Source organism: Perca flavescens, chromosome 8, assembly GCF_004354835.1.
Source record: "Perca flavescens isolate YP-PL-M2 chromosome 8, PFLA_1.0, whole genome shotgun sequence".
Classification (NCBI taxonomy): Eukaryota; Metazoa; Chordata; class Actinopteri; order Perciformes; family Percidae; genus Perca; species Perca flavescens.
Genome location: NC_041338.1, coordinates 35991694 through 36018619, shown reverse-complemented (window position 1 = coordinate 36018619; position 26926 = coordinate 35991694). Strand labels below are relative to the sequence as shown.

General features: G+C 44.1%; 1 protein-coding gene across 1 annotated transcript in view; it reads right to left on the bottom strand.

Moving 5' to 3' along the window:
• Positions 1-26445, bottom strand: part of LOC114559908 (nuclear factor of activated T-cells, cytoplasmic 3) — a 51136-nt gene extending 24691 nt beyond the window's left edge. The window contains exons 1-8 of the mRNA XM_028584932.1: positions 26118-26445; positions 14364-15060; positions 12580-12978; positions 9748-9910; positions 7495-7694; positions 6327-6499; positions 1538-1678; positions 295-350 (exon numbers count right to left, since the gene is read on the bottom strand). Coding sequence (XP_028440733.1) covers positions 295-350; positions 1538-1678; positions 6327-6499; positions 7495-7694; positions 9748-9910; positions 12580-12978; positions 14364-15060; positions 26118-26199 — 1911 coding nt within the window. The 5' untranslated portion in view covers positions 26200-26445. The remainder of the gene's footprint in view (positions 1-294; positions 351-1537; positions 1679-6326; positions 6500-7494; positions 7695-9747; positions 9911-12579; positions 12979-14363; positions 15061-26117) is intronic.
• Between the last annotated feature and the right edge of the window lie 481 nt (positions 26446-26926).

Sequence of the window (26926 nt, the reverse complement as noted above, 5' to 3'; positions counted from 1 at the left end):
CAGTGTCCAGCGGCAGTCGGTCACATGAATCTTTATCTATTTATTTCGTTATCTAATTATTGATTCGTAGCTGTACTTTGGTCTGTGACTTGTCCCTTTTCATGCTACTCTCCTCGGGGACAAATAAAGTTATTTGAATCGAAATTAATTGAGTGAGTCACTGAAAACGTCTTTAGTTTAATCATGCGACTTTGAACTCTGAACGCTGGTTATTTAAAAAAAAAAAAAAAAAAAGAAAAGAAAAGAAAGAAAAGTAAAACATATTTTCATGTTAAATAATATATTTCTACTTACCCCGCTACATTTTTCTGGAAGAACTCTGGCATCCATTTCCCACAGCGATCTTCCATCTGAGGAGACAAAACACGTTATAGTAGTTCAAATCTGTCGTTCAGTTAGCGGGACGTTTAACCAAAATCTGACGCAAACCTATTAAACTTTTCTAAAAACTGAAAATCCTGGACTATACGATTCAGTTAGGGCTACTCGTGGGTGGAACGCTATCCCAAGTAACATTAGAAATGTTGCCTCTTAAACTTAACTTAAACAAGTTGCTAACAAGTAGTCAGCACTGTCAACATTAGGTTAGGCACTACAACGTGCTGCCATCTTGTCTCTCCTGCTGTGTGTGTGTCTGTACCCGTTTTACTATATTCGTGGGGTCCAAAAACCAGGGACTACAGTATACTTGTGGGGTCTGCACAGCCTCGTGGGGACCAAAATGCTGGTCCCCACGAGTTTAAAGGGCCGTTTGAGGGTTAAGACTTGGTTTTATTATTAGGGTTAGAATTAGGTTATGGTTAGGGTGAGGGTAAGGGTTAAGGTTAGGCATTTAGTTGTGATGGTTAAGGTTAGGGTAAGGGTTAAGGTTAGGCATTTAGTTGTGATGGTTAAGGTTAGGGTAAGGGTTAAGGTTAGGCATTTAGTTGTGATGGTTAAGGTTAGGGTAAGGGGCTAGGGAATGCATTATGTCAATGACAAGTCCCCATAAAGATAGTAATACAGACGTGTGTGTGTGTGTGTGTGTGTGTGTGTGTGTGTGTGTGTGTGTGTGTGTGTGTGTGTGTGTGTGTGTGTGTGTGTGTGTGTGTGTGTTTCTGTGCTCTGCTTGTATGCCTGTTTCACTATATTAACAGTTAAGCTGTGTGTGTGTGTGTGTGGGGGGTGTGAGTGTTAAAGTGTCTGTGTGTGTGTGTGGTGGGGGGGGGGGGTGTCTGTGTATGAGTGTGTGTGTGAGTGTCTGTGTCTGTGTGAGTGTGAAAGTGTGTGAGTGTGTGTCTGTGTGTGTGTGTGTGTGAGAGAGAGTTTGTGAGTGTGTGTGTTTGAGTATGTGTCTGTGTGGTGTGAGTGTGTGTGTGTGTGTGTGTGTGTGTGTGTGTGTGTGTGTGTATGTGTGTGTGTGTGTGTATGTGAGTGGTGTGTGTGTTTAAGTGTGTGTGGTGTGTGAGTGTGTGAGAAAAGAAAGAGAAAAAATTACACACTATATCAAATCAACAGAATACATAGGAAAGGTAAATGAACGTTAAGTGGATCTCACCGGGCCCTTTCTCCGTGAAGACCACGCGGGACTGCGCGGAGATGTTGGATCCGGTGATGAGCAGCTCCGTTCCTCCGTCTACGGAGCAGCTGGCCGGACTGGCACTCTCCACCTGAGGAAGCTCCTGGCCAGAGCGCTGGGCTGGGAACACAGTTTCAGTTTTGTGACTACATTAGTGAAGAGACTTCAGATACAGTATTAGGGGACCACTAAGGTCTATATAAAAGAGACTTCAGATACAGTATTAGGGGACCACTAAGGTCTATATACAAAGGGGACCACCAAGGTTCAAAAGAGACTTCAGATACAGTATTAGGGGACCACCAAGGTCTATATAAAAGAGACTTCAGATACAGATAGGGGACCACTAAGGTCTATATAAAAGAGACTTCAGATACAGTATTAGGGGACCACTAAGGTCTATACTTCAGATACAGTATTAGGGGACCAAAGGTCTATATACTTCAGACTTCAGATACAGTATTAGGGGACCACTAAGGTCTATATAAAAGAGACTTCAGATACAGATAGGGGACCACTAACATATAAAAGAGACTTCAGATACAGTATTAGGGGACCACTAAGGTCTACATAAAAGAGACTTCAGATACAGTATTAGGGGACGGTTAATGTTCTTTTTTGGGCCTGGCAAACTTTGTAGTTTTTTCACATGCTGTTGCAACAACTAGTTAGAAAAACAACACCACCACACCGGATCTAGCTAGACCGGAAAAACAACAACAGGCACGCTGTACACAATGGTTTGGGCTCGCGAGCCGGCCAAAGAGTAGCTAGTAGGCTAACGTTACGTTTTGAGTGGATGGCGAGCACGAGACGCCGAAATGGACGCAGATAAGATTCTGAATGGAAAGTTTACTTTTAAAAAGTTGCCAAATGGTTCCATTGACAAAAGTGATCTGTGTGTTTGGTCATGGTGAACTGAGCTATCATCGCAGCACTTCTAGTCTTAATACCACTTGATGGCCGAGCACACAGCTGATGACCGAGCTCACAGCTGATGGCCGAGCTCACAGCTGATGGCCGAGCTCACAGCTGATGGCCGAGCTCACAGCTGATGGCCGAGCACACAGCTGATGACCGAGCTCACAGCTGATGGCCGAGCACACAGCTGATGACCGAGCTCACAGCTGATGGCCGAGCTCACAGCTGATGACCGAGCTCACAGCTGATGGCCGAGCACACGCTCACAGCTGATGACCAAGCTCACAGCTGATGACCCCTTCGTCAAAGCCAGGCGACAAAAGCACAAAGCAAGCCGATCCACTTTTACATGTTGATAAGAGCATTAAAATGAGAAGAAATAATGGGACAAAAGGAAATCAAGGGACATTTAGGATAGATACAAATGTGCGATTAATTGCGAGTTAACTATGACATTAATGCGATATTTTAATCATTTGACAGCACTGTTGTTTGCACGTACTCTCGATGTGAAGAATTACCTTAGGTGAATGGAGAGTCTAAAAACACCACTTGAGCATTCAAAAAAACTTGAAAAATATGCCTTTAAAAGTACATTTAGAACAGATAAAAAAAATGGTGATTACATATGCGATTAATTGCGATTAAATAATTAAATCGATTGACAGCCCTAATCTTAATAAATCTATGGTTTCTCCGTGCTTCATTACTAGACTACAGCATTTACGTTGAAACTAGAGGAACTACTGAGTCCGCTGTAAGAGAGAAAAAAAAATACCTTACTGATTGTGATCTGTGTTTGTCAGAAGTTTGCACCCGCATGAAGCAATATCTCACAGTCACATCGCCTGAATTTCCTCCTCTGCTTTTTTGAAAATGAACTGGTTTCGAAATGAAGGAAACAACCTTTTCTGTCTCTCGCTCTCTGTTGAATGTAACATGCTGACCTCGCTGAAAGTCCCTCTGACTGGTTAAAATAAGACGTAGATGTGTTCAGACTTTTGCAGGTTTCGCCAAATCAAATGTTAGTCTTTTTAAGACCATTATGAATGATATTTAACCATTGTGTTGTCTTACTCTCGACCAACAACTTGTTGTCCTTCCGTCAAAAATAAATAAATAAGTATGGGCTTTTTTTTCACACTTTAGCCGATCTTTCCGACCAAGTAGTTAGAGGAACGTAGTTAGAGGAAAAGTCCACTTCTAAGCAGATCTACTAACTACTCTCCCCTCAAAAGAGGGTTTTCCATTTGCATTCGCACTGGCCAAGTGGCCACAGGGACTATAGGAGGGGTAAGGGAGGGACGCAACCACGGCAACGGTCTCTATAGCGTTAAAATCAGAAAAGAAATACACCAAAAAAGTATGAACTAATTACCAAATCTAATGTATATGGCATATTTGTCATAATTTAAACAAGTCTCCCGAAGAGAAACTGGTATCTCTCTCTCCTGTGTGTGTGTGTGTGTGTGTGTGTGTGTGTGTGTGTGTGTGTGTGTGTGTGTGTGTGTGTGTGTGTGTCCACGCTTGTGGAGTTTAACTCCGAAAAGACAGTTAACCACAGGTTCCTGTTGATCTTATGATGGACATGTGTTGTGATATTTAAACAAACGAACTAGTGAAATAAAAGCCTCTTATTTACGAGACCGGTCTGAGAGACCTCAAGCTTACAGCGGGGGGGTGTGTGTGTGTGTGTGTGTGTGTGTGTCTGTGTGTGTCTGTGTGTGTGTGTGTGAAACCGGTCTGAGAGACCTCCAGCTCACAGCGGGGTCTCTGAGCAGGACTGGCCCATCGACGAGCTAGCGGCCGGGGCAGGCGCCTGCCGCCTGTCTCCTCACTTCATGGAGCTTCTCACCTCCGAAAACTTTGAAGCAAATGGTCAATTCGGCATCGATTTTCGCAAGACTGCGGATATTCGAAATGTTAACCGTTCATTTCTCACCGAAAACGTTGTCAGAAGTGAATTTAGTGATGAATAAGATGGCGAAAACTGTTAAAATTGTCCCGTTGTTGGTCTATGTACCGGAAACCTGACCCTCTTTGATCTAGGTCCCGATGCTGAAAAGGGAACAGTGAAAAGACCCTGACCTGAAGTAGGAGCTGGAAGAGTTAGAGGAACTGTGGCCAGAGGAACTTAAAAATCCCCAAATTGGTCCAGTCGGAACACAAGAAGAAAAGAGTTCTAGGAACGTTATGTTCTAGGAACTGCAAAAATCCCTCCGGTCTGAAAGAGGCTAAAGAAACCCAACTGTCCTGTTCTTCTTTACCTAAACCCAGCTGTCCCGTTCTTCTTTACCTAAACCCAACTGTCCCATTCTTCTTTACCTAAACCCAACTGTCCCGTTCTTCTTTACCTAAACCCAACTGTCCCGTTCTTCTTTACCTAAACCCAGCTGTCCCGTTCTTCTTTATCTAAACCCAACTGTCCCGTTCTTCTTTATCTAAACCCAGCTGTCCCGTTCTTCTTTATCTAAACCCAACTGTCCCGTTCTTCTTTATCTAAACCCAGCTGTCCGTTCTTCTTTACCTTCTGTCTTTACCTAAAAACCCTAAACCCAACTGTCCCGTTCTTCTTTATCTAAACCCAACTGTCCCATTCTTCTTTATCTAAACCCAACTGTCCCGTTCTTCTTTACGTAAACCCAACTGTCCCGTTCTTCTTTACCTGAACCCAACTGTCCCGTTCTTCTTTATCTAAACCCAACTGTCCCATTCTTCTTTACCTAAACCCAACTGTCCCGTTCTTCTTTATCTAAACCCAACTGTCCTGTTCTTCTTTATCTAAACCCAACTGTCCCGTTCTTCTTTACCTAAACCCAACTGTCCCGTTCTTCTTTATCTAAACCCAACTGTCCCGTTCTTCTTTATCTAAACCCAACTGTCCCGTTCTTCTTTACCTAAACCCAACTGTCCTGTTCTTCTTTACCTAAACCCAACTGTCCCGTTCTTCTTTTCCTAAACCCAACTGTCCCGTTCTTCTTTACCTAAACCCAACTGTCCCGTTCTTCTTTATCTAAACCCAACTGTCCCGTTCTTCTTTATCTAAACCCAACTGTCCCGTTCTTCTTTATCTAAACCCAACTGTCCTGTTCTTCTTTACCTAAACCCAGCTGTCCTGTTCTTCTTTTCCTAAACCCAACTGTCCCGTTCTTCTTTACCTAAACCCAACTGTCCCGTTCTTCTTTATCTAAACCCAACTGTCCCATTCTTCTTTACCTAAACCCAACTGTCCTGTTCTTCTTTTCCTAAACCCAACTGTCCCGTTCTTCTTTATCTAAACCCAACTGTCCCGTTCTTCTTTATCTAAACCCAACTGTCCCGTTCTTCTTTATCTAAACCCAACTGTCCCGTTCTTCTTTACCTAAACCCAACTGTCCTGTTCTTCTTTACCTAAACCCAACTGTCCTGTTCTTCTTTACCTAAACCCAACTGTCCCGTTCTTCTTTTCCTAAACCCAACTGTCCCGTTCTTCTTTACCTAAACCCAACTGTCCCGTTCTTCTTTACCTAAACCCAACTGTCCCGTTCTTCTTTACCTAAACCCAACTGTCCCGTTCTTCTTTACCTAAACCCAACTGTCCCGTTCTTCTTTACCTAAACCCAACTGTCCCGTTCTTTGGATGCAGCGTTTTTCTGTTGCATTTCTTTTCAGGATACGTGTGCTTTTCATTTTGCATCGTTTGTGCATCAGAATCAGAAAATCGGAAATACTTTAATAATCCCAGGGGGAAATTATTTGGTTGTGTTGTGTGTAAGTTGCAGGGCGTTTGACCCTGTCGTGCCACTGTACTTTTCCCATACTGGTATCAGTATGGGAACGTCTCTAGTTAACATTAAAAGTGACTCACAGCACTCCACAGGGTTGGATGCAGTCTGCAGCCACAGCATCTGGCCGTCCGGCTGGGGGACACCGACCCTGAACACAACTCGCACCCTTGTGTTCTTCCTCCCGATATCCATCTCTCCTTTCTTCAGCTCGATGTCGGCGTTACGTAGCTTCAAGATGCCGGCACAGTCGATGCTGGGGAAGAGAAAACCCACAAAAAGACAAAACGTTTTTTAAAGATACGCAGAAGAAAGTCAGCAGTCTCAGCAGCTAAAGAAAGTGCACTAAAAAGTCTTATCTAGTCTAATCTTATCTTTATAATGCATGTCAGAAAAAAACTATTAATGTGTTGGCATTGTAAAGACTTTTGAAAGACATTTTAATGCCAGGCTTTATTTTACGAATTCAACGCTTTTTAAGGATCAGCGGGAACCCTGATGTTACTACTACTTTTGTTGCTACTTCCAGATTCTGTCGCGGTCTCCATCATCGTTATCTTTGAGTTGGACGACACCGACAGGATCGCCTCACAGAAAGGACAACATGTGTCCAGATGTCAGAGTAGGGTAGCCTGACAAGCCAGACCCACATCCAGATGTTGAGGTCTGGGAACTCCCCATTGGCAGGGTTCAATCCGAGGGGCGGGACAAACGGTTGTCTTTCAAATTCCCTCTGCACGCAATAGGATAGCTCTACAACCAATTAGAGCAACGAAGAAGGAAGCAAAGCTAGTTGATAGATTAAACTTTAAACTCCAAACACATCTTCCTTTTTTAAGAATGACTATAGTGCCGTTCTTTGTTCTTTTCTCAAAGAAAAGCTGAACTCCAAGTCTTGGAGTCTTATTAATAAGGGAAAAACTTCCACTAATTAACCCTAACCAAGCACACCTGTGAAGGTAAAACCATTTCAGGTGACTACCTCATGAAGCTCATTGAGAGAACACCAAGGGTTTGCAGAGTTATCAAAAAAAACAAAGGGTGGCTACTTTGAAGAATCTAAAATATAAGACATGTTTTCAGTTATTTCACACTTTTTTGTTAAGTACATAATTCCATATGTGTTCATTCATAGTTTTGATGCCTTCAGTGAGAATCTACAATGTAAATAGTCATGAAAATAAAAAGGAAACGCATTGAATGAGAAGGTGTGTCCAAACTTTTGGCCTGTACTGTATTTCCCAGCTCTACCTGGCGGACATGTTGTTGCCTGGAAGAAGAGGGATCTCCAGGACTTTGGCGCCGCCTGTCATCTTCTCCTGGCAGCTGGTGGTAACCGTCTTCCCCGTCACCCGGTGGACCTGGTAGAAGGAGTGCGGCCGGAGGCTGCGCTCGTCCGCGGTGCCGATGAACAGCAGCAGGCTGAGCGGCTGCTCGCTGTATCCCAGCAACTGAAGAAGACACAAAATGCATGTCATGTTACATTGCATTACATGTCATTTTAGCTGACGCTTTTATCCAAAGCGACTTACAATTGCTATACATGTCAGAGGTTGCACGCCTCTGCAGCAACTAGGGGTTAAGTGCCTTGCAAAAAGGAGGATCCATTTAATTGTTTCTGTATGAATTCAACCAATTATATTTTTAAACTTTGGGAGGGAGCTAAGCAACGATAATTTAACACGATTAGTTGACTTCTGGAAAGATGTTGCAATTACTGAATTTAGAAAACAGTGGAATGCTTGCTCTTGAGGGAATTACTGTAATTGTTGGGGTTTTGGAATTTATAGAGTGTGGTCTAGACCTACTCTATCTGTAAAGTGTCTCGAGATAACTTTTGTTATGATTTGATACTATAAATAAAATTGAATTGAATTGAAATTGGAAAAAGTTAAATAAATCAACACTAAAAAAAAAAAAAAAAAAAAAAAACAGTGTAACTGTGAAATTTGCCTTAATACTTTTTCCTATTCAAACATTTATTTTTTTTATTCAGAACACAAGCGAAAAACTTGCAAAACGTAATCAGGTAAATAATTGTTTTTTCTCGATTATTCTGTTTTTGTGATCATTGGGAAATCATAATCACAATTCAATTTTGATTAATTGCACAGTCCTACTAGCTGTTTCTCTCTTGTTTCCAGTCTTGTTAAGATGTCATTATGTCTCCCCTACAACGACAGAGAAGTAAAGCTGATTTGAGACAACAAGGCGAGCGGTTTTCAAAGTAAAAGTTGTCGTACAATTTAGTTTTCATCACTGTGTAAAATAAAAGCCCTGCTCTGATGTCAGGTTTGATCTTTCAGAAAGATCAGCTTGTTTCCTGTGTAAGCCCGCAGCTTTCACTGTGAGTTTTGGGGGTTTTTTTTTTACACATGTTGCAGCATAGAAACTCATCTGGCTTCAGCAGCGGCTGGAAAATGCATCCAGGAAACTCGTTTTGGTTCCTCGGGAGTATTTTAATCCAAACCACCATCTTTTTCTTTTTATTTTTTTACATTGTTTTATACATTTTGTCCCCAACCGGGGATACAGGGTTCATACGCATTTTAACCAATACTTTTCCATGACTTTTTTGGCAAATTTCCATGACTATATGTTCCTGAAAATCTCAGTCGACATTATACAATAAGATAATAGATTTTTTATAATAAAAATCTGTGTTGAAGTTTCCCCTCAGAGGTTTAACTATAAAATGAATGATAATGTATGTGGTTCATAGTGGGATTCGTAATATCGCGCCCCGAATAGAACGTTGAGGTTAAGACGACATGAAAATAATTTTTTTTATTAATCACGTATTATTATAGCCTGACACGCCAGACCCACATCCAGATGTTGAGGTCTGGGAACTCACCATTGACGGAGCTCAATCCGAGGGGCGGGATAAACGGTTGTCTTTCAAATTCCCTCTGCACGTAATAGGATGGTGCTACAACCAATCAGAGCAACGAAGAAGGTAGTGGAGCTAGTTGATAGATTAAACTTTAAACTCCGAACACATCTTCCTTTTTTAAGAATGACTTCAGTGCCGTTCTTTGTTCTTTTTTTCAAAGAAAAGCTGAACTCCAAGTCTTCCAGAAGACCTCTGTTCACCAGCAGCAGCAGCAGCCATAAGCCCCGCCCACCAGCTCTATACACGATGTGATTGGCCTGACCAGAGTTTGGTTTTTCCAGCTCGCAAAGCCAACGGAGAGTGCCTAGACCCCCCTAGTGGCTGCAAATTACATTTGCTGCCGCTAGGGTGCGTCTAGATTTCTAGGCTAGTATTATTATGCTGTGTTAAAAAAATGTCCATTATTTTTCCAAAACTTTCTGGGTCTTTTTATTTTTCCAAAACCTTTCCAGGCCTGAAATTTGCATTTTTTTTTAAATTCCATAACTTTTCCAGGTTTTTTCCAAACGTATGAACCCTGTAGTATAAAAATAATTGATCAGAGGCAGGGATATGTAGACCAGAAAAGGGGGGAAATCCCACGCAAAGACAAACTGCACTGTGCTTACCTTGATGACAGGATGTCCTCCGGTAGGTGCCTTGATGGACCCTCGGCTGCCCTCCGTCTCGTAGTGGGCCCTGTGGTAGGATCGGGGCTGGACCTCCACCTTTAACTCACACTGGTCAAACTGGCTGGGCAGAGGGCAGTCGAGAGGGGGCATAGACGAGCTCCTAAAAGGCAGAGAATTCAGACGCACAAAGATCAGACACTGTACGACACAAATCATCTACTGTACACTAGGGCTGCACAATGTATCGTTTTTTTTTTCATCGTCATCGCGATATCAACGTGGCACAAAAAACTAGGGATGTGTTGTGTGATTTTGACCCCCCTCCGAGCCCTAATCTAGCCCTACTATTCCTTAAAGGTGCCCTGCCACACGTATACTAGGGCTGGGCGATATGGACCAAAAGTCATATCCCAATATATTTTGGCTGAATATCGATATATACGATATATATATCGATATTTTTTCCGCAAAGTCAGAGAAAATGTTCAGTCAAAGTCAAAGCCAAATATGACATGTCACATGTAGTTTCATAGAAACCGGCTATTTCAGTGAACAGTTGCAAAATCAAATGAATAAATAATAAACAGGTTTCTTCACCTGGTTCAATGCTCAGCTGTTCAAATAACAATACAATTTAATAAATACTGTATAACAACAGGATTACCTTTTTTGAAATACAAGCTCCATAAGGTTTGTTTTAGTTTTTTCCAACGTTTTAAATTGTTAAATTTTTCTTCTACACATTTTCAGCGCTTATTTCTACGTCCCATATTTTCTAATATAGGGCTGGGCAATATAGAGAAGATCAGATATCATGATATTCTTGACCAAATACCTCGATATCGATATTGCGGCGATATATTCTAGAGTGGACAGTTGGTGGTCTCGCAAAATATCTTCACACTTAGATTTTAGATAAATAATCATTAATAATAGAACAGCTAGAACAGTCTGGTAAGTTCAGAAAAGTACATCACTTCACTGTAATGCAGCCTTTAAAACCAGGAAAAGACACTTATGTCATATCACAATATCCAAAATCTAAGACGATATCTAGTCTCATATCCCGATATCGATATAATATCGATATATCGCCCAGCCCTAACGTATACTATTTCATTACTTTGTGGTAATGTCTGAAGTTCTAACCATGGACTCTGTAAAAAATTTTTTGTGGAAAAAATGCCTTGGTTACCTGGTTTCAAGCCATTCTAGCGCGGTATAGAAAACCTGCAGGAAGACTCGGCTCGATTTCTGCCAGTTCTCATTAATATTCAACAAGCTAAGCTGTCTGAATCTGATTGGCTAACAGCTAGCCAATGAGAGCCTGGCTATCAGCATTCTTTACCCAGCCCAACTGGGCGAGCTAATGAATAGTAATGAGCTCAGGCAGTATGATGTCAGACTGACCAGCTTTTGCGATTGGTCTGATTTCTCTGTTCAGTGTCTAGAGCTGACAGAGGAGGTACCAGTTCATTTTCACATTCACCACATAACACACATGTGGACCTAACAAGTTTCAAAAAACGCAAGTAAAAACGCAAGCGTGTTGGAAGCGTTTCCAGGCAAAATAGAATAGGAAAAGATGGTTATATGTCGTTTAGACACAAATACATATTAATAAATGACATGTTGATGTTTGAAATTCTCGAGGTTTTGACATAAATATATATATATATATATATATATATATATATATATATATATATATATATATATATATATAATTTAAAAAAAATTTAAATAAATAATCATCGATTTTCAAATATGTCACCTGTCAATACAGAAGGAAATATTCTGGAGCCTATTTTGCCGTCAATACTGCCGACGTTGTCTGCTGTAATCAGATCAGAATATATTTATGTTTAACATTTCATTTTGTCAATGGGAAACAAATACAACAAATACATGTGTCCAGACAAGGCTAACGTCAGACATGTTTCTGGTGTGTAAAGACGTAGAAAACACCACGCAGGCAGTGTGCAGGAGGCCTAAGATGGGAAGATTGTAGTGTTGCACCAATGTGAAACTTGTGGCCGATACCGATAACCGATATTAATATTGCTGTTATGGCCGATACCAATATTTACCAATGTAGATATCTCTGTATAGAAATTACATTTTTATGATAATCAAATTTTTTTTTTTACACTTTTGTGATTTATTTTCCAAAATGACTGATATTGGTCACCTTTAGCTGTGTGCAAAATATGAGTGTCATCAGATTTTCAGAAGAAAAAAATAATATTTATATAATTATATATAATTTGACATCGACAACCGAGAACGATGTCTTAAAAAAAAATAACCATATCGGCCGATATTATATCGGCGGCCGATATATCATGCACCACTAGAACATTGATATCACTCTAATGTTTGTATGGCAAATATGAAGCTATTGCAAGTTAGCTTAGCTTAGCATAAAGCCTGGAAACTAGAGCTGTCCTCGACTAAAGAAATTCTAAGTCGACTAACACTTATAGGATTTTGTCGACTAATCGATTAGTTGATTTAATTGACAGAGCTGTGCTCTTTGAGAGGTGGTTAAGACTAGAAAAGCACAATATAAATGTAGTTAATTAACCATCTGTAAAACTGAGTTTCTCCACAATTAATCCTGCAAAAGCACCACTTTAAATCTTGTGTTTACCATAAATGTGCTCAGAAGTTTCTTGGAAATGAGTAATTAAGCATGAATAAGCATAAAAAATGACTAATCGACTAAAGAAATCTTAGTCGACTAAGACCAAAACGAGCGATTAGTCGACTAATCGACTAAGAGGTGGCAGCCCTACTGGAAACTAGCTGTATTATCACCGTGCCAACCTGAACAGAGGAGGGTTCCCAGGTTCGGGTTTGCTCCAGCTGAAGTGGGACGGCACCTGGAAGAAGAGATCAGCCAGGCCGTCCTGTTCGCGTCCGTCCTCGCCGGGAGAATCCAGGAAGGGCTCCAGCCCCGGGTCCCCCTGATTGGCCGAGAGGCCCAGCTGGGCCCCCGAGGTCCTCCTGGTCTTGGAGGGCACGTCCAGATCCTGGTAGCCGCACATCAGGAGGGACCCCAGGGCGCCGCCGGGGCTCCCCACCCAGGTGTCGTCCGTCACGCTGCCGCGCGGGGAGGCACCCGGCGTGGGGCTGGGGGAGTGGTGAGGCGATGGCGAGCGGGCGCTGGCGTCGGCACCGCTGTGGCGTCTCTTCCCGCACGGCGAAGTGGGTCTGGACGACGGCCTGAGAAAGGAGTCGGGGATTAGTGGTAGGGCTGGGAAAAAAATCGAGTTGGTAGGTCAAATCGATTCATATCCTCCTGAGAACCAAATCATATTTTTTGTGATTCCATACCTGTTTAAGGTTAAAAAAAACATCCTACAATTTACATTTTTTTATTTTTATTTATTTAAAGAATGTCCATTGTAGTGGACAACAGGATCATTTGAGTACGAAAACAGACAAATTTGGTAGATGTGGAGTCTATAACAACTTTAATTGACATTCATAAAATGGCAAATTTTTCAAAAGATGCATAGTGTAGTTTCTATCAGAACTCAATATATGATTCCTGACACCTTAATGAACAACAAAATATATGATTATCATAGTAACAAAACCATAGGCAAACAATATTTGACTCATCTCTTATCTTTCCATAAAATGTGCTTGTTCCTATGCTGTCCATTTTGGATTGAAAGATAGAGGCCTCCCAGCCAATCGAATAACACATCACTGAAAAGCCCAGGATGTCCTCTGTACAGTACAGCGGGAATTAAGAGACTTGCACAAAAGATTCCAAGGAGAGGAATGAAACTCAAATGTCCACTACAGTGGACATAAGTCAATGGGCTGGGTCTCAGGAGGATATTTTCAAAAAATCGATTTTTTTAGATTTTTTTTCAGTCCAAATACAGTATAAGTAATTTGGATGTTTAACAATCTTTGTTGCACACTGCACAGTGACTTTTCAGTTAGAGAAAGGGTGTGCAATTTTGTTTATGTTGATGCACTTTAATTAAATCGCCCAGCTCTAATTAGTGGGCATTCACAACAAGAAACGAGTTTCCCGGTCGGGGATTAGTGGTAGGGCTGGTAAAAAAAATCAATTTGATTTAAAAATCGAGTTGGTAGGTCAAATCGATTCATATTTTCAAAAAAATCGATTTTGTTTTTATTTTATTTTCAGTCCAAATACAGTATAAATAATTTGGATGTTTAACAATCTGCTGTGCCATGAACTACTACAACTACTATTTCTAGTCACTGATCCATTATCTTTAGTGTGACTATTATCGCCACTGTTCATCACACCCCCAACCGGCACCTCCTACCAAGAGCCTGGGTCTGTCCCAGGTTTCTCCCTAAAAGGGAGTTTTTCCTCGCCACTGTCACACTGAATGCTCTTGGGGGGGGGAATTACTGGAATTGTTGGGTCTTTGTAAATTATAGGGTGTGGTCTAGACCTACTCTATCTGTAAAGTGTCCTGAGATAACTCCTGTTATGAACTGATACTATAAATAAAATTGAATTGGGGGAATCGCCGATTCTGCTCTTAAATTCGATAGCTTAAATCGTGACGCCCCAACTAGTGAGACATCTGTAACCCATGGAGACGAAGGCGTACCTGGAGGTGGGCCGTCGGCTCAGCCAGCTCTCCTCGGTGACGCTGGTGCGAGGGGAGTGGCTGGGCGACTGTCGGGGCGACTGCTGGGGCGACAGCACCGGACTGAAGGCTAACGGATGCTGGTAGTTCTGTTGCCACAGCTCCACCCCGAACGCCCCGCCCCCACAGCCGGGGGACCCCAGAGGAGACCCAACGGGGGACCCCAGGGCGAGAGGGGACCCCAGGGCCAGCCGGTCGGCATCGCGCAGCTCCCCCTCCACGTCGTCGTAGGCGTTGGAGAAGGACTCGCAGGACGAGAGGTCCGATATCCAGCTCCGGGAGGACAGGCTGCTGCAGGGGCTCGGGCACAGCGCCGGGTCCCGGTAGCAGGGGTCCAGGGGCAGGTAGAGCTGGCCTCTGGACCAGGACGCTTCGGGGTAACCCCCTTCTGCCCCGCCTACCGCCAAAGCTTCCTGGCTACTGCCCAGCTCCACATTATTGTTAGGAGCGATGGAGGTGATCTGGATACTGGGACAGTCAAAGGTTCTGGGGTGGCCCTGGGCTCCGTACTGGGGCCCCTGAGGCTGGTAGCCAGCGCAGTGCAGGTAGGGGAAACATGGAGGGTGGCCTTGCAGCTCCGGGATGACCAGCTGCTCCACCAGAGCCTGATTGGAGGAGGAGGAGGAGGAGGGAGGAGTCCTCACATTGAGCTCTGGACCTGTGAGGTTGTAAGAGAATCAACAACATGTAAATCAGATTATAATTTGCATTGCAAACAAAAGAAAAAAAATTTTTGATTGCCTCAGGGATGCAGCTGACAGTTAAGCCTCATCTAGCACCTGAATTCAGCCAGCACTCAGAGTCATAGCCACCCTTTACTTTGTTTGATAACTCTGCAAACCCTCAATGAGCTTCATGAGGTAGTCACCTGAAATGGTTTTACCTTCACAGGTGTGCTTTGTCAGGGTTAATTAGTGGAATTATTTCCCTTATTAATAAAAAAGCAAAGGGTGGCTACTTTGAAGAATCTAAAATATAAGACATGTTTTCAGTTATTTCACACTTTTTTGTTAAGTACATAATTCCATATGTGTTCATTCATAGTTTTGATGCCTTCAGTGAGAATCTACAATGTAAATAGTCATGAAAATAAAGAAACACATTGAATGAGAAGGTGTGTCCTAACTTTTGGCCTGTACTGTATAAATATAAATATATATATATATATATATATATATATATATATATATATATATATATATATATATATGCCCCCACTGCTAAAAATCCTAAAACACTGAGTCTGCTTTGATGTTAAACTGTCAGCAGCTGTTGTGCAGTGAAGCCACGGCAAAAGTTAATACTTCATGCGCTGCGCTAATTATCTACAGCAGTGCAGTGTATTCATTCACACAGCTGCGCGCACACACACACACACACACACACACACACACACTATTTATAGCCCTGTTTCACACGGACACACGCATCGCGGGCTACATAAAAAAAAAAAAAAAAAAAAAAAAAAAAAAGACAACTGTGGTCTCCACTCGCTGCTTCTCTGAAAATAACCCTCAATGTGATGGACAGAGATAAATGAGATGTGATACTGCAGCAGTTGCCCCTCCCTCACTCTCTCCCTTCCTCCCTCCTCCAGGGCAGAAAGAGGGGAGGGGAAGGGAGGAGGAACAGCCAGCTGCATGCTACCGAGCGGTTACAAAAACCAGGAAGTAAAACCTGCCGGCAGACAGGCTGTCTGTCGGTCTCTCTGTCTGTCTGTCTGTCTGTCTGTCTGCACAGAGCCTGAAACACAAACTCAACACACAGCTACAGTATCTGTCCATCTATTGCATATTACATCCATTGTTTTGTCCTTTACAATAGAGCCTTCTTTTGGACTTCTTTAGCAAGTTTTGTCTTTAAGCTTTTCGACTGTTATTTATTTACAGACATGTATAAAGTACTAGAGACCCAGACTTGAGTATAAGTACAAGTGCTCTATCAAAAAAAAAAAGTCACTTAAGTAGAAGTTTAAGTGCTCTTTAAGCACCCCACTTAAGTGGAAGTACTAAAGTATTCAACATTTTTTGTACTTAAGTACGGCAAGAAGTTTATTTTAAAATGTACTTCTCAAGTACTGAAAGTAAAAGTACAAGTATTGTGTTATTTCAAAAGTTTGAATATCATATTATTTATATTATGTCAAATGTTTAGCCAAGGCTGTAGCCAAAGGAATTAACGAATATTAAATATATTATATTAAAAATAACAAATATTAACAAATACTGAAAGGAAATGTACAATTATCACACTATAACACATTAAAAAGGAACATCCTCTCAGCACAGTAACGATTAAAGCCCCAAAAAACGTATCACACACTAGCTAGTAACATGTGTGATGAACAGGAAAGTTAGCAAGCTAGCAGGATCCAGATAAACTAGATCAGCTTCACATCACAGGGTCAGACATCCAGATAAACTAGATCAGCTTCACATCACAGGGTCAGACACAGAAACATGGTAAAATAGGGGTTGAGAAAAAAAAATGGTAGTTACCCTTTAAGAAATGATCCCTAAACCCCAAGTCTTCCACAAAGCTAGGGGAAAACATTATTAATCTTTTTTTTTTTTTTGCAGAAAAGCCACATATCGCTAGCCTGGTCTTACCAGACTCTGGTACGCTAGCCTGGTCCTACCAGATTCTGGTACATTAGCCTGGTCCTACCAGACTCTGGTACGCTAGCCTGGTCCTACCAGACTCTGGTACGCTAGCCTGGTCCTACCAGACTCTGGTACGCTAGCCTGGTCCTACCAGACTCTGGTACGCTAGCCTGGTCCTACCAGACTCTGGTACGCTAGCCTGGTCCTACCAGACTCTGGTACATTAGCCTGGTCCTACCAGACTCTGGTCCATTAGCCTGGTCCTACAAGACTCTGGTCCATTAGCCTGGTCCTACAAGACTCTGGTACGCTAGCCTGGTCCTACAAGACTCTGGTACGCTAGCCTGGTCCTACAAGACTCTGGTACGCTAGCCTGGTCCTACCAGACTCTGATACACTAGCCTGGTCCTACCAGACTCTGGTACATTAGCCTGGTCCTACCAGACTCTGGTACATTAGCCTGGTCCTACCAGACTCTGATACACTAGCCTGGTCCTACCAGACTCTGGTACATTAGCCTGGTCCTACCAGACTCTGGTACACTAGCCTGGTCCTACCAGACTCTGGTACACTAGCCTGGTCCTACCAGACTCTGGTACGCTAGCCTGGTCCTACCAGACTCTGGTCCATTAGCCTGGTCCTACAAGACTCTGGTACGCTAGCCTGGTCCTACCAGACTCTGGTACACTAGCCTGGTCCTACCAGATTCTGATACGCTAGCCTGGTCCTACCAGACTCTGGTACACTAGCCTGGTCCTACCAGACTCTGGTACACTAGCCTGGTCCTACCAGACTCTGGTACACTAGCCTGGTCCTACCAGACTCTGATACACTAGCCTGGTCCTACCAGACTCTGGTACACTAGCCTGGTCCTACCAGATTCTGGTACACTAGCCTGGTCTTACCAGACTCTGGTACGCTAGCCTGGTTCTCCAGACTCTGGTACGCTAGCCTGGTCCTACCAGACTCTGGTACACTAGCCTGGTCCTACCAGACTCTGGTACACTAGCCTGGTCCTACCAGACTCTGGTACACTAGCCTGATCCTACAAGACTCTGGTACACTAGCCTGATCCTACAAGACTCTGGTACACTAGCCTGGTCCTACCAGACTCTGGTACACTAGCCTGGTCCTACAAGACTCTGGTCCATTAGCCTGGTCCTACCAGACTCTGGTACACTAGCCTGGTCCTACAAGACTCTGGTCCATTAGCCTGGTCCTACCAGACTCTGGTACACTAGCCTGGTCCTACAAGACTCTGGTCCATTAGCCTGGTCCTACCAGATTCTGGTACATTAGCCTGGTCCTACCAGACTCTGGTACGCTAGCCTGGTCCTACCAGACTCTGGTACGCTAGCCTGGTCCTACCAGACTCTGGTACGCTAGCCTGGTCCTACAAGACTCTGGTACGCTAGCCTGGTCCTACAAGACTCTGGTACGCTAGCCTGGTCCTACCAAACTCTGATACGCTAGCCTGGTCTTACCAGACTCTGGTACATTAGCCTGGTCCTACCAGATTCTGGTACGCTAGCCTGGTCTTACCAGACTCTGGTACTCTAGCCTGGTCCTACCAGACTCTGGTACACTAGCCTGGTCCTACCAGACTCTGGTACACTAGCCTGATCCTACAAGACTCTGGTACACTAGCCTGGTCCTACCAGACTCTGGTACACTAGCCTGGTCCTACAAGACTCTGGTACACTAGCCTGGTCCTACAAGACTCTGGTACGCTAGCCTGGTCCTACCAGACTCTGGTACACTAGCCTGGTCCTACCAGACTCTGGTACACTAGCCTGATCCTACAAGACTCTGGTACACTAGCCTGGTCCTACCAGACTCTGGTACACTAGCCTGATCCTACAAGACTCTGATACACTAGCCTGGTCCTACAAGACTCTGGTACACTAGCCTGGTCCTACAAGACTCTGGTACACTAGCCTGGTCCTACAAGACTCTGGTCCATTAGCCTGGTCCTACCAGACTCTGGTACACTAGCCTGGTCCTACAAGACTCTGGTCCATTAGCCTGGTCCTACCAGATTCTGGTACATTAGCCTGGTCCTACCAGGCTCTGGTACGCTAGCCTGGTCCTACCAGACTCTGGTCCATTAGCCTGGTCCTACAAGACTCTGGTACGCTAGCCTGGTCCTACCAGACTCTGGTACACTAGCCTGGTCCTACCAGATTCTGGTACATTAGCCTGGTCCTACCAGACTCTGGTACGCTAGCCTGGTCCTACCAGACTCTGGTCCATTAGCCTGGTCCTACCAGACTCTGGTACACTAGCCTGGTCCTACAAGACTCTGGTACATTAGCCTGGTCCTACCAGATTCTGGTACATTAGCCTGGTCCTACCAGACTCTGGTACACTAGCCTGGTCCTACCAGACTCTGGTCCATTAGCCTGGTCCTACAAGACTCTGGTACGCTAGCCTGGTCCTACCAGACTCTGGTACGCTAGCCTGGTCCTACAAGACTCTGGTACGCTAGCCTGGTCCTACAAGACTCTGGTACGCTAGCCTGGTCCTACCAGACTCTGATACGCTAGCCTGGTCTTACCAGACTCTGGTACATTAGCCTGGTCCTACCAGATTCTGGTACGCTAGCCTGGTCTTACCAGACTCTGGTACTCTAGCCTGGTCCTACCAGACTCTGGTACACTAGCCTGGTCCTACCAGACTCTGGTACACTAGCCTGATCCTACAAGACTCTGGTACACTAGCCTGGTCCTACCAGACTCTGGTACACTAGCCTGGTCCTACAAGACTCTGGTACACTAGCCTGGTCCTACAAGACTCTGGTACGCTAGCCTGGTCCTACCAGACTCTGGTACACTAGCCTGGTCCTACCAGACTCTGGTACACTAGCCTGATCCTACAAGACTCTGGTACACTAGCCTGGTCCTACCAGACTCTGGTACACTAGCCTGATCCTACAAGACTCTGATACACTAGCCTGGTCCTACAAGACTCTGGTACACTAGCCTGGTCCTACAAGACTCTGGTACACTAGCCTGGTCCTACAAGACTCTGGTCCATTAGCCTGGTCCTACCAGACTCTGGTACACTAGCCTGGTCCTACAAGACTCTGGTACATTAGCCTGGTCCTACCAGATTCTGGTACATTAGCCTGGTCCTACCAGGGCTGGCACGCTAGCCTGGTCCTACCAGACTCTGGTCCATTAGCCTGGTCCTACAAGACTCTGGCACGCTAGCCTGGTCCTACCAGACTCTGGTACACTAGCCTGGTCCTACCAGATTCTGGTACATTAGCCTGGTCCTACCAGACTCTGGTACGCTAGCCTGGTCCTACCAGACTCTGGTCCATTAGCCTGGTCCTACAAGACTCTGGTACACTAGCCTGGTCCTACCAGATTCTGATACGCTAGCCTGGTCCTACCAGACTCTGGTACACTAGCCTGGTCCTACCAGACTCTGGTACACTAGCCTGGTCCTACCAGACTCTGGTACACTAGCCTGGTCCTACCAGATTCTGGTACACTAGCCTGGTCTTACCAGACTCTGGTACGCTAGCCTGGTTCTCCAGACTCTGGTACATTAGCCTGGTCCTACCAGACTCTGGTACGCTAGCCTGGTCCTACCAGACTCTGGTACGCTAGCCTGGTCCTACCAGACTCTGGTACACTAGCCTGGTCCTACAAGACTCTGGTCCATTAGCCTGGTCCTACCAGACTCTGGTACACTAGCCTGGTCCTACAAGACTCTGGTCCATTAGCCTGGTCCTACCAGACTCTGGTACACTAGCCTGGTCCTACCAGATTCTGGTACATTAGCCTGGTCCTACCAGATTCTGGTACATTAGCCTGGTCCTACCAGACTCTGGTACGCTAGCCTGGTCCTACCAGACTCTGGTCCATTAGCCTGGTCCTACAAGACTCTGGTACGCTAGCCTGGTCCTACCAGACTCTGGTACGCTAGCCTGGTCCTACAAGACTCTGGTACGCTAGCCTGGTCCTACAAGACTCTGGTACGCTAGCCTGGTCCTACAAGACTCTGGTACGCTAGCCTGGTCCTACCAGACTCTGATACGCTAGCCTGGTCTTACCAGACTCTGGTACATTAGCCTGGTCCTACCAGATTCTGGTACGCTAGCCTGGTCCTACCAGACTCTGGTACGCTAGCCTGGTCCTACCAGACTCTGGTACACTAGCCTGGTCCTACCAGACTCTGGTACACTAGCCTGGTCCTACCAGACTCTGGTACACTAGCCTGGTCCTACAAGACTCTGGTACACTAGCCTGGTCCTACAAGACTCTGGTACACTAGCCTGGTCCTACAAGACTCTGGTACGCTAGCCTGGTCCTACCAGACTCTGGTACACTAGCCTGGTCCTACCAGACTCTGGTACACTAGCCTGATCCTACAAGACTCTGGTACACTAGCCTGGTCCTACCAGACTCTGGTACACTAGCCTGATCCTACAAGACTCTGATACACTAGCCTGGTCCTACAAGACTCTGGTACACTAGCCTGGTCCTACCAGACTCTGGTACACTAGCCTGGTCCTACAAGACTCTGGTCCATTAGCCTGGTCCTACCAGACTCTGGTACACTAGCCTGGTCCTACAAGACTCTGGTACATTAGCCTGGTCCTACCAGATTCTGGTACATTAGCCTGGTCCTACCAGGCTCTGGTACGCTAGCCTGGTCCTACCAGACTCTGGTACACTAGCCTGGTCCTACCAGATTCTGGTACATTAGCCTGGTCCTACCAGACTCTGGTACGCTAGCCTGGTCCTACCAGACTCTGGTCCATTAGCCTGGTCCTACAAGACTCTGGTACATTAGCCTGGTCCTACCAGATTCTGGTACATTAGCCTGGTCCTACCAGGCTCTGGTACGCTAGCCTGGTCCTACCAGACTCTGGTACACTAGCCTGGTCCTACCAGATTCTGGTACATTAGCCTGGTCCTACCAGACTCTGGTACACTAGCCTGGTCCTACCAGACTCTGGTACATTTCATTTGTACAGGGAGTCTGGCCAAACATTTCTTCTTTCTTTGAGTTATTTGCTTCATTAATCAGCGGCCAAATTAGTAGCTTCAAAATGTTTCCCGCCAAAGTTCATTTTTAACCGCATTTGGCGTGTTGATGGGTTTCAATTAAAAACCCTGGCCGCAGCTAATTATTGAGAGAAAGAAAAAAAAAAAAATTTCCAGCATAGTTTCCCGCAGGTGATTCCTTTAAAGAGCCCATATTCTGCTCTTTTTCAGGTTCATAATTGTATTTTGAGGTTGTACCAGAATAGGTTTACATGGTTTAATTTTCAAAAAATACCATATTTTTGTTGTACTGCACATTGCTGCAGCTCCTCTTTTCACCCTGTGTTGAGCTCTCTGTTTTAGCTACAGAGCTAGCTAGCCGTTTCTCCAACTTCAGTGAGTACAAGGCAGGATTAGCCGGGAGACTTCTTCTAAATGAGGGTTAGGGGGTTAGGGTTAGGGCACTTCACACTTTGCGTGGAATACCTGCAGAACAGGGAAATGGAAGTAGTTCTTTACAATTTATTTTGTAGATTGGGTGAACCTGTGTGTGTTGTAGCAGTGTTTTGCCACTGAGAACGAGCTAGCATGCTAACGGTTAGCACTATTGGCCCTTCGTCTCGGCTAGTGCCGTAGAAAGCCGTGCAGATGTTGACCAGCTCACCAGGAGACTGAAGGCAGGACACATTCAGAAACCAGATCTCACTCAGAACACCATGGATGGTTGTTTTTCAAAGTTTGTATGTGTGTGGAAGCACCAGACACAAAATAACACCCCAAATCCTAGAAAATTTACATTTTTATAATATGGGCACTTTAAATGTTTTGTTTTGTCTAGGGCTGTGCTCGATTGACGAAATTCTTAGTCGACTAACACTCATTCAATCGTTTCGACTAATCGATTAGTTGATTTAATCGACAGATCTGTAAATCTGACTTTCTCCACAAAGAGTCGTGCTAAAAGCACCACTTTAATTCTTGTGTTTACCAGAGATGTGCTCGTACGTTTCTTGGAAATAAGTCATTCAGCATGAAAAAAAAGCATCAAACATGACTAATGGACTAAAGAGATCTAAGTTGACTAAGACCAAAACCACCGATTAGTCGACTAATCGACTAAGAGAGAGCAGGCCAACAGTCCTACAGTCCTACAGTCCTACAGGCCTACAGTCCTACAATCCTACAGGCCTACAATCCTACAGGCCTACAGTCCTACAATCCTACAATCCTACAGGCCTACAATCCTACAGGCCTACAGTCCTACAATCCTACAATCCTACAATCCTACAGGCCTACAATCCTACAGGCCTACAGTCCTACAATCCTACAATCCTACAATCCTACAGGCCTACAATCCTACAGGCCTACAGTCCTACAATCCTACAATCCTACAATCCTACAGGCCTACAATCCTACAGGCCTACAGGCCAACAGTCCTACAATCCTACAGGCCTACAATCCTACAGGCCTACAGGCCAACAGTCCTACAATCCTACAGGCCTACAATCCTACAGGCCTACAGGCCAACAGTCCTACAATCCTACAGGCCAACAGTCCTACAATCCTACAGGCCTACAGGCCAACAGTCCTACAATCCTACAGGCCTACAATCCTACAGGCCTACAGGCCAACAGTCCTACAAGCCTACAATCCTACAGGCCTACAATCCTACAGGCCAACAATCCTACAGGCCAACAATCCTACAGGCCTACAATCCTACAATCCTACAGGTCTACAGTCCTACAGGCCTACAGTCCTACAATCCTACAGGCCTACAATCCTACAGGGCTACAATCCTACAGGCCTACAATCCTATAATCCTACAGTCCTACAATCCTACAGGCCTACAATCCTACAGGCCTACAATCCTACAGGCCTACAGTCCTACAATCCTACAGGCCTACAGGCCTACAATCCTACAGGCCAACAGTCCTACAATCCTACAGGCCAACAATCCTACTGGCCTACAATCCTACAGTCCTACAATCCAACAGGCCTACAATCCAACAGGCCTACAATCCTACAGGCCTACAATCCTACAGGCCTACAATCCTACAATCCTACAGGGCTACAGTCCTACAATCCTACAGGCCAACAGTCCTACAATCCTACAGGCCTACAGGCCTACAATCCTACAGGCCAACAGTCCTACAATCCTACAGGCCTACAGGCCTACAATCCTACAGGCCTACAATCCTACAGGCCAACAGTCCTACAGGCCAACAGTCCTACAGGCCTACAATCCTACAGGCCAACAGTCCTACAATCCTACAGGCCTACAGTCCTACAGGCCTACAATCCTACAGGTCAACAGTCCTACAATCCTACAGGTCTACAGTCCTACAGGCCTACAATCCTACAGGCCAACAGTCCTACAATCCTACAGGCCTACAGTCCTACAGGCCTACAATCCTACAGGTCTACAGTGTGGCAGAAAGTGACTCTTTTGCAGATCTTATATTCATATTATTCTAACCCTCCTGCTGTCCTCGGGCCAAATTTGAACCATATTCAAAACGTTTCTATAAACACAAATTTGGGTTTTCTTTCAACCAAATTGTCCCAAAAAAAAAAAATAATAATAACGTGGATGTTTTCCTACATCGCTCTTTACAAATAAGTAAGTAATCAGTTCACAACTTTCATTGAATTTGGTTTGAGTTTTTATTCAATTGTATAGCATATAAAGAAAAATGTATAATTGAATGTTGAAAAATGTAGGAAAAAATGTAAAAAACGTTGAGAAATGTGACCAAAAAATTGGAAAAGCTAAAAAAAAAAAAAATGTCAAAAAAGCTCAGAAAAATATTGACAGAAACTTCGAAAAAAAAGTGTTACATTTTATAAAATAATTAAAACAAATATGTAAAAATCGACAAAAACAATCTGTAAAAAGTGACAAAAGCGTAGACGATTTAACTTCTACTGTAACTATAAAATACATCTGCTTTACGACAAAACATTTAGACACACACATGCACTGTAGCCATTGTGTCTTTTAAATGGGTTAATAATTTAATATGCAATCAGAATCAGGTTGCATATGAAGACTATAAAACGCCCCTGCTCTCGAATCAAAGTATTTCGTGCACCATGTATTTTGCATGTACTAAATATATTGTAGCATATTCATATCTACCCCATCTGTTTATTAGATATTCATTCTATACATCACAGGGTTTCCCCCCCCCCATTATTTTCCCAGATGTAACCCAGGGCTTTAAATATACTTTTGTGATCACCAGCCAACACGGCCGATAGATTTTTAAAGTTACCAGCCAAACACATTTTCCAGTAGCCACACAGTTTCTTCCCTAACTAACTAGGCCGATTCCAAATTTTTATTGTTCTCTCTTTTCTTTAATAGAACATGTGTTGAACAGATAATGGATCCCTATAAAATAGAACTATATAAATTACTCCTGGTGTGGGACATTCACACACTTTTAAAGAGCAATGTTAGAACCATTTCTTTCTTTTCACATCCAATATCATACTAAAGAAATGTGATTTTTGGTTTTTGGTGTGGTCCCTCCACGCCCTACTGTTTCCTTGCAGGTGTTGCATATTGTAAATTTGTTATCTTCTGACCACACGCTGAAGAATGTCCAAACAGCTGACACGTTGCAGGTTAACTCACCTGGTTCCCAGGTTAACTCACCTAGTTCCCTACATGTGGGAGAACAGCGCTTCACACGCTTCACACGTAGCTCGATTGGTTGGGGTTAGGCATCGACCTCGAGTGGTTAAGGATAGCCGATTTATACTATTAAAGGTGTATTTGTCTTATTCTGTGTGTGATTTCTTTTTTTAGCTGCTGCAGGGGAATTTCTCTCACACACACACACACACACACACACACACACACACACACACACACACACACACACACAGGGAGAGACAGACACACACATTTCCTATTCTCTGTGTGGATTTTTTTCGAGCTGCTGTAACAAGGGAATTTCCCCAATGTGGTCTTAATAAAAAGTCTTGAATGGTTTTATTTTGAAAAGCGCGAGGCTCAACTTCCGGTCCAAATCTCGCTAGTTCTCGCTAGCTTGACGTAGTTGACAAATTGCTAAATAACGTCGCTAAAAATGACACGTACGTACCTGCTGCCTGTCTGCCGCCGCCGCCGTCCTCCTCAAACACCAGTCTGAAGTCCAGCTCCTCCGCAAAGTTTACTGTGGACATTGAACTGTAAAAAAAAAACAAACTAAAAACACACCAACTGTCCTAAAACCGCTCGTCGGTCTCTTAAAACTGACCCGTCTCGCTTACTTCCATCCGACAGAAAGCAGAACTCCGTTTCAACAGCAGCGCCGACATACACGTCGACTAATTCCGCGGTTAAAAGTTGTAAACCGACACCGACACGGTCAATAAACATGTCTACGGACTCCCCGGCGATCACGGAAAGGTCCCATTATTGTGTAAACTTGTTGTGTTTTGGCGTTTTCTGTTCGGTTGCAGCGAGTTTGACTCTCCTCCAGGTTGATCCCTGTGCTGCATTCAGGGTCTCCACGTAAAATTGTGCACTCACTGGGCTCACTGAGTAGCCTGCCGGAAGCCATTAGACAGGCCGGGTCTGTGGATGTTTTTAACTAGTGACTTTTAGTGGCTCTTTTATATTTATTCGTTCACCTATTTTTTGTCAATGTTTTGCACCGAAAAGAACTGCATCCACTTGCATGTGTACTGTAGGACTGTTCTGTTTCCCAGTGCCCGTGAAGGCACCATTTGACAGCCCGGTGATGACGTCTGCAGATGAGTCTACATCTCTGAGTTTCAATTCTGGACTTTTCTTTAATTAATTGATTGAATTTAACGAGCAGAAAGTGGATGAAAACATTCACATAATTCAATAAAAAGTTCTACTAAAGGAAAATACTCTGTAACAAGTTAAAAAGTACTCCATTAC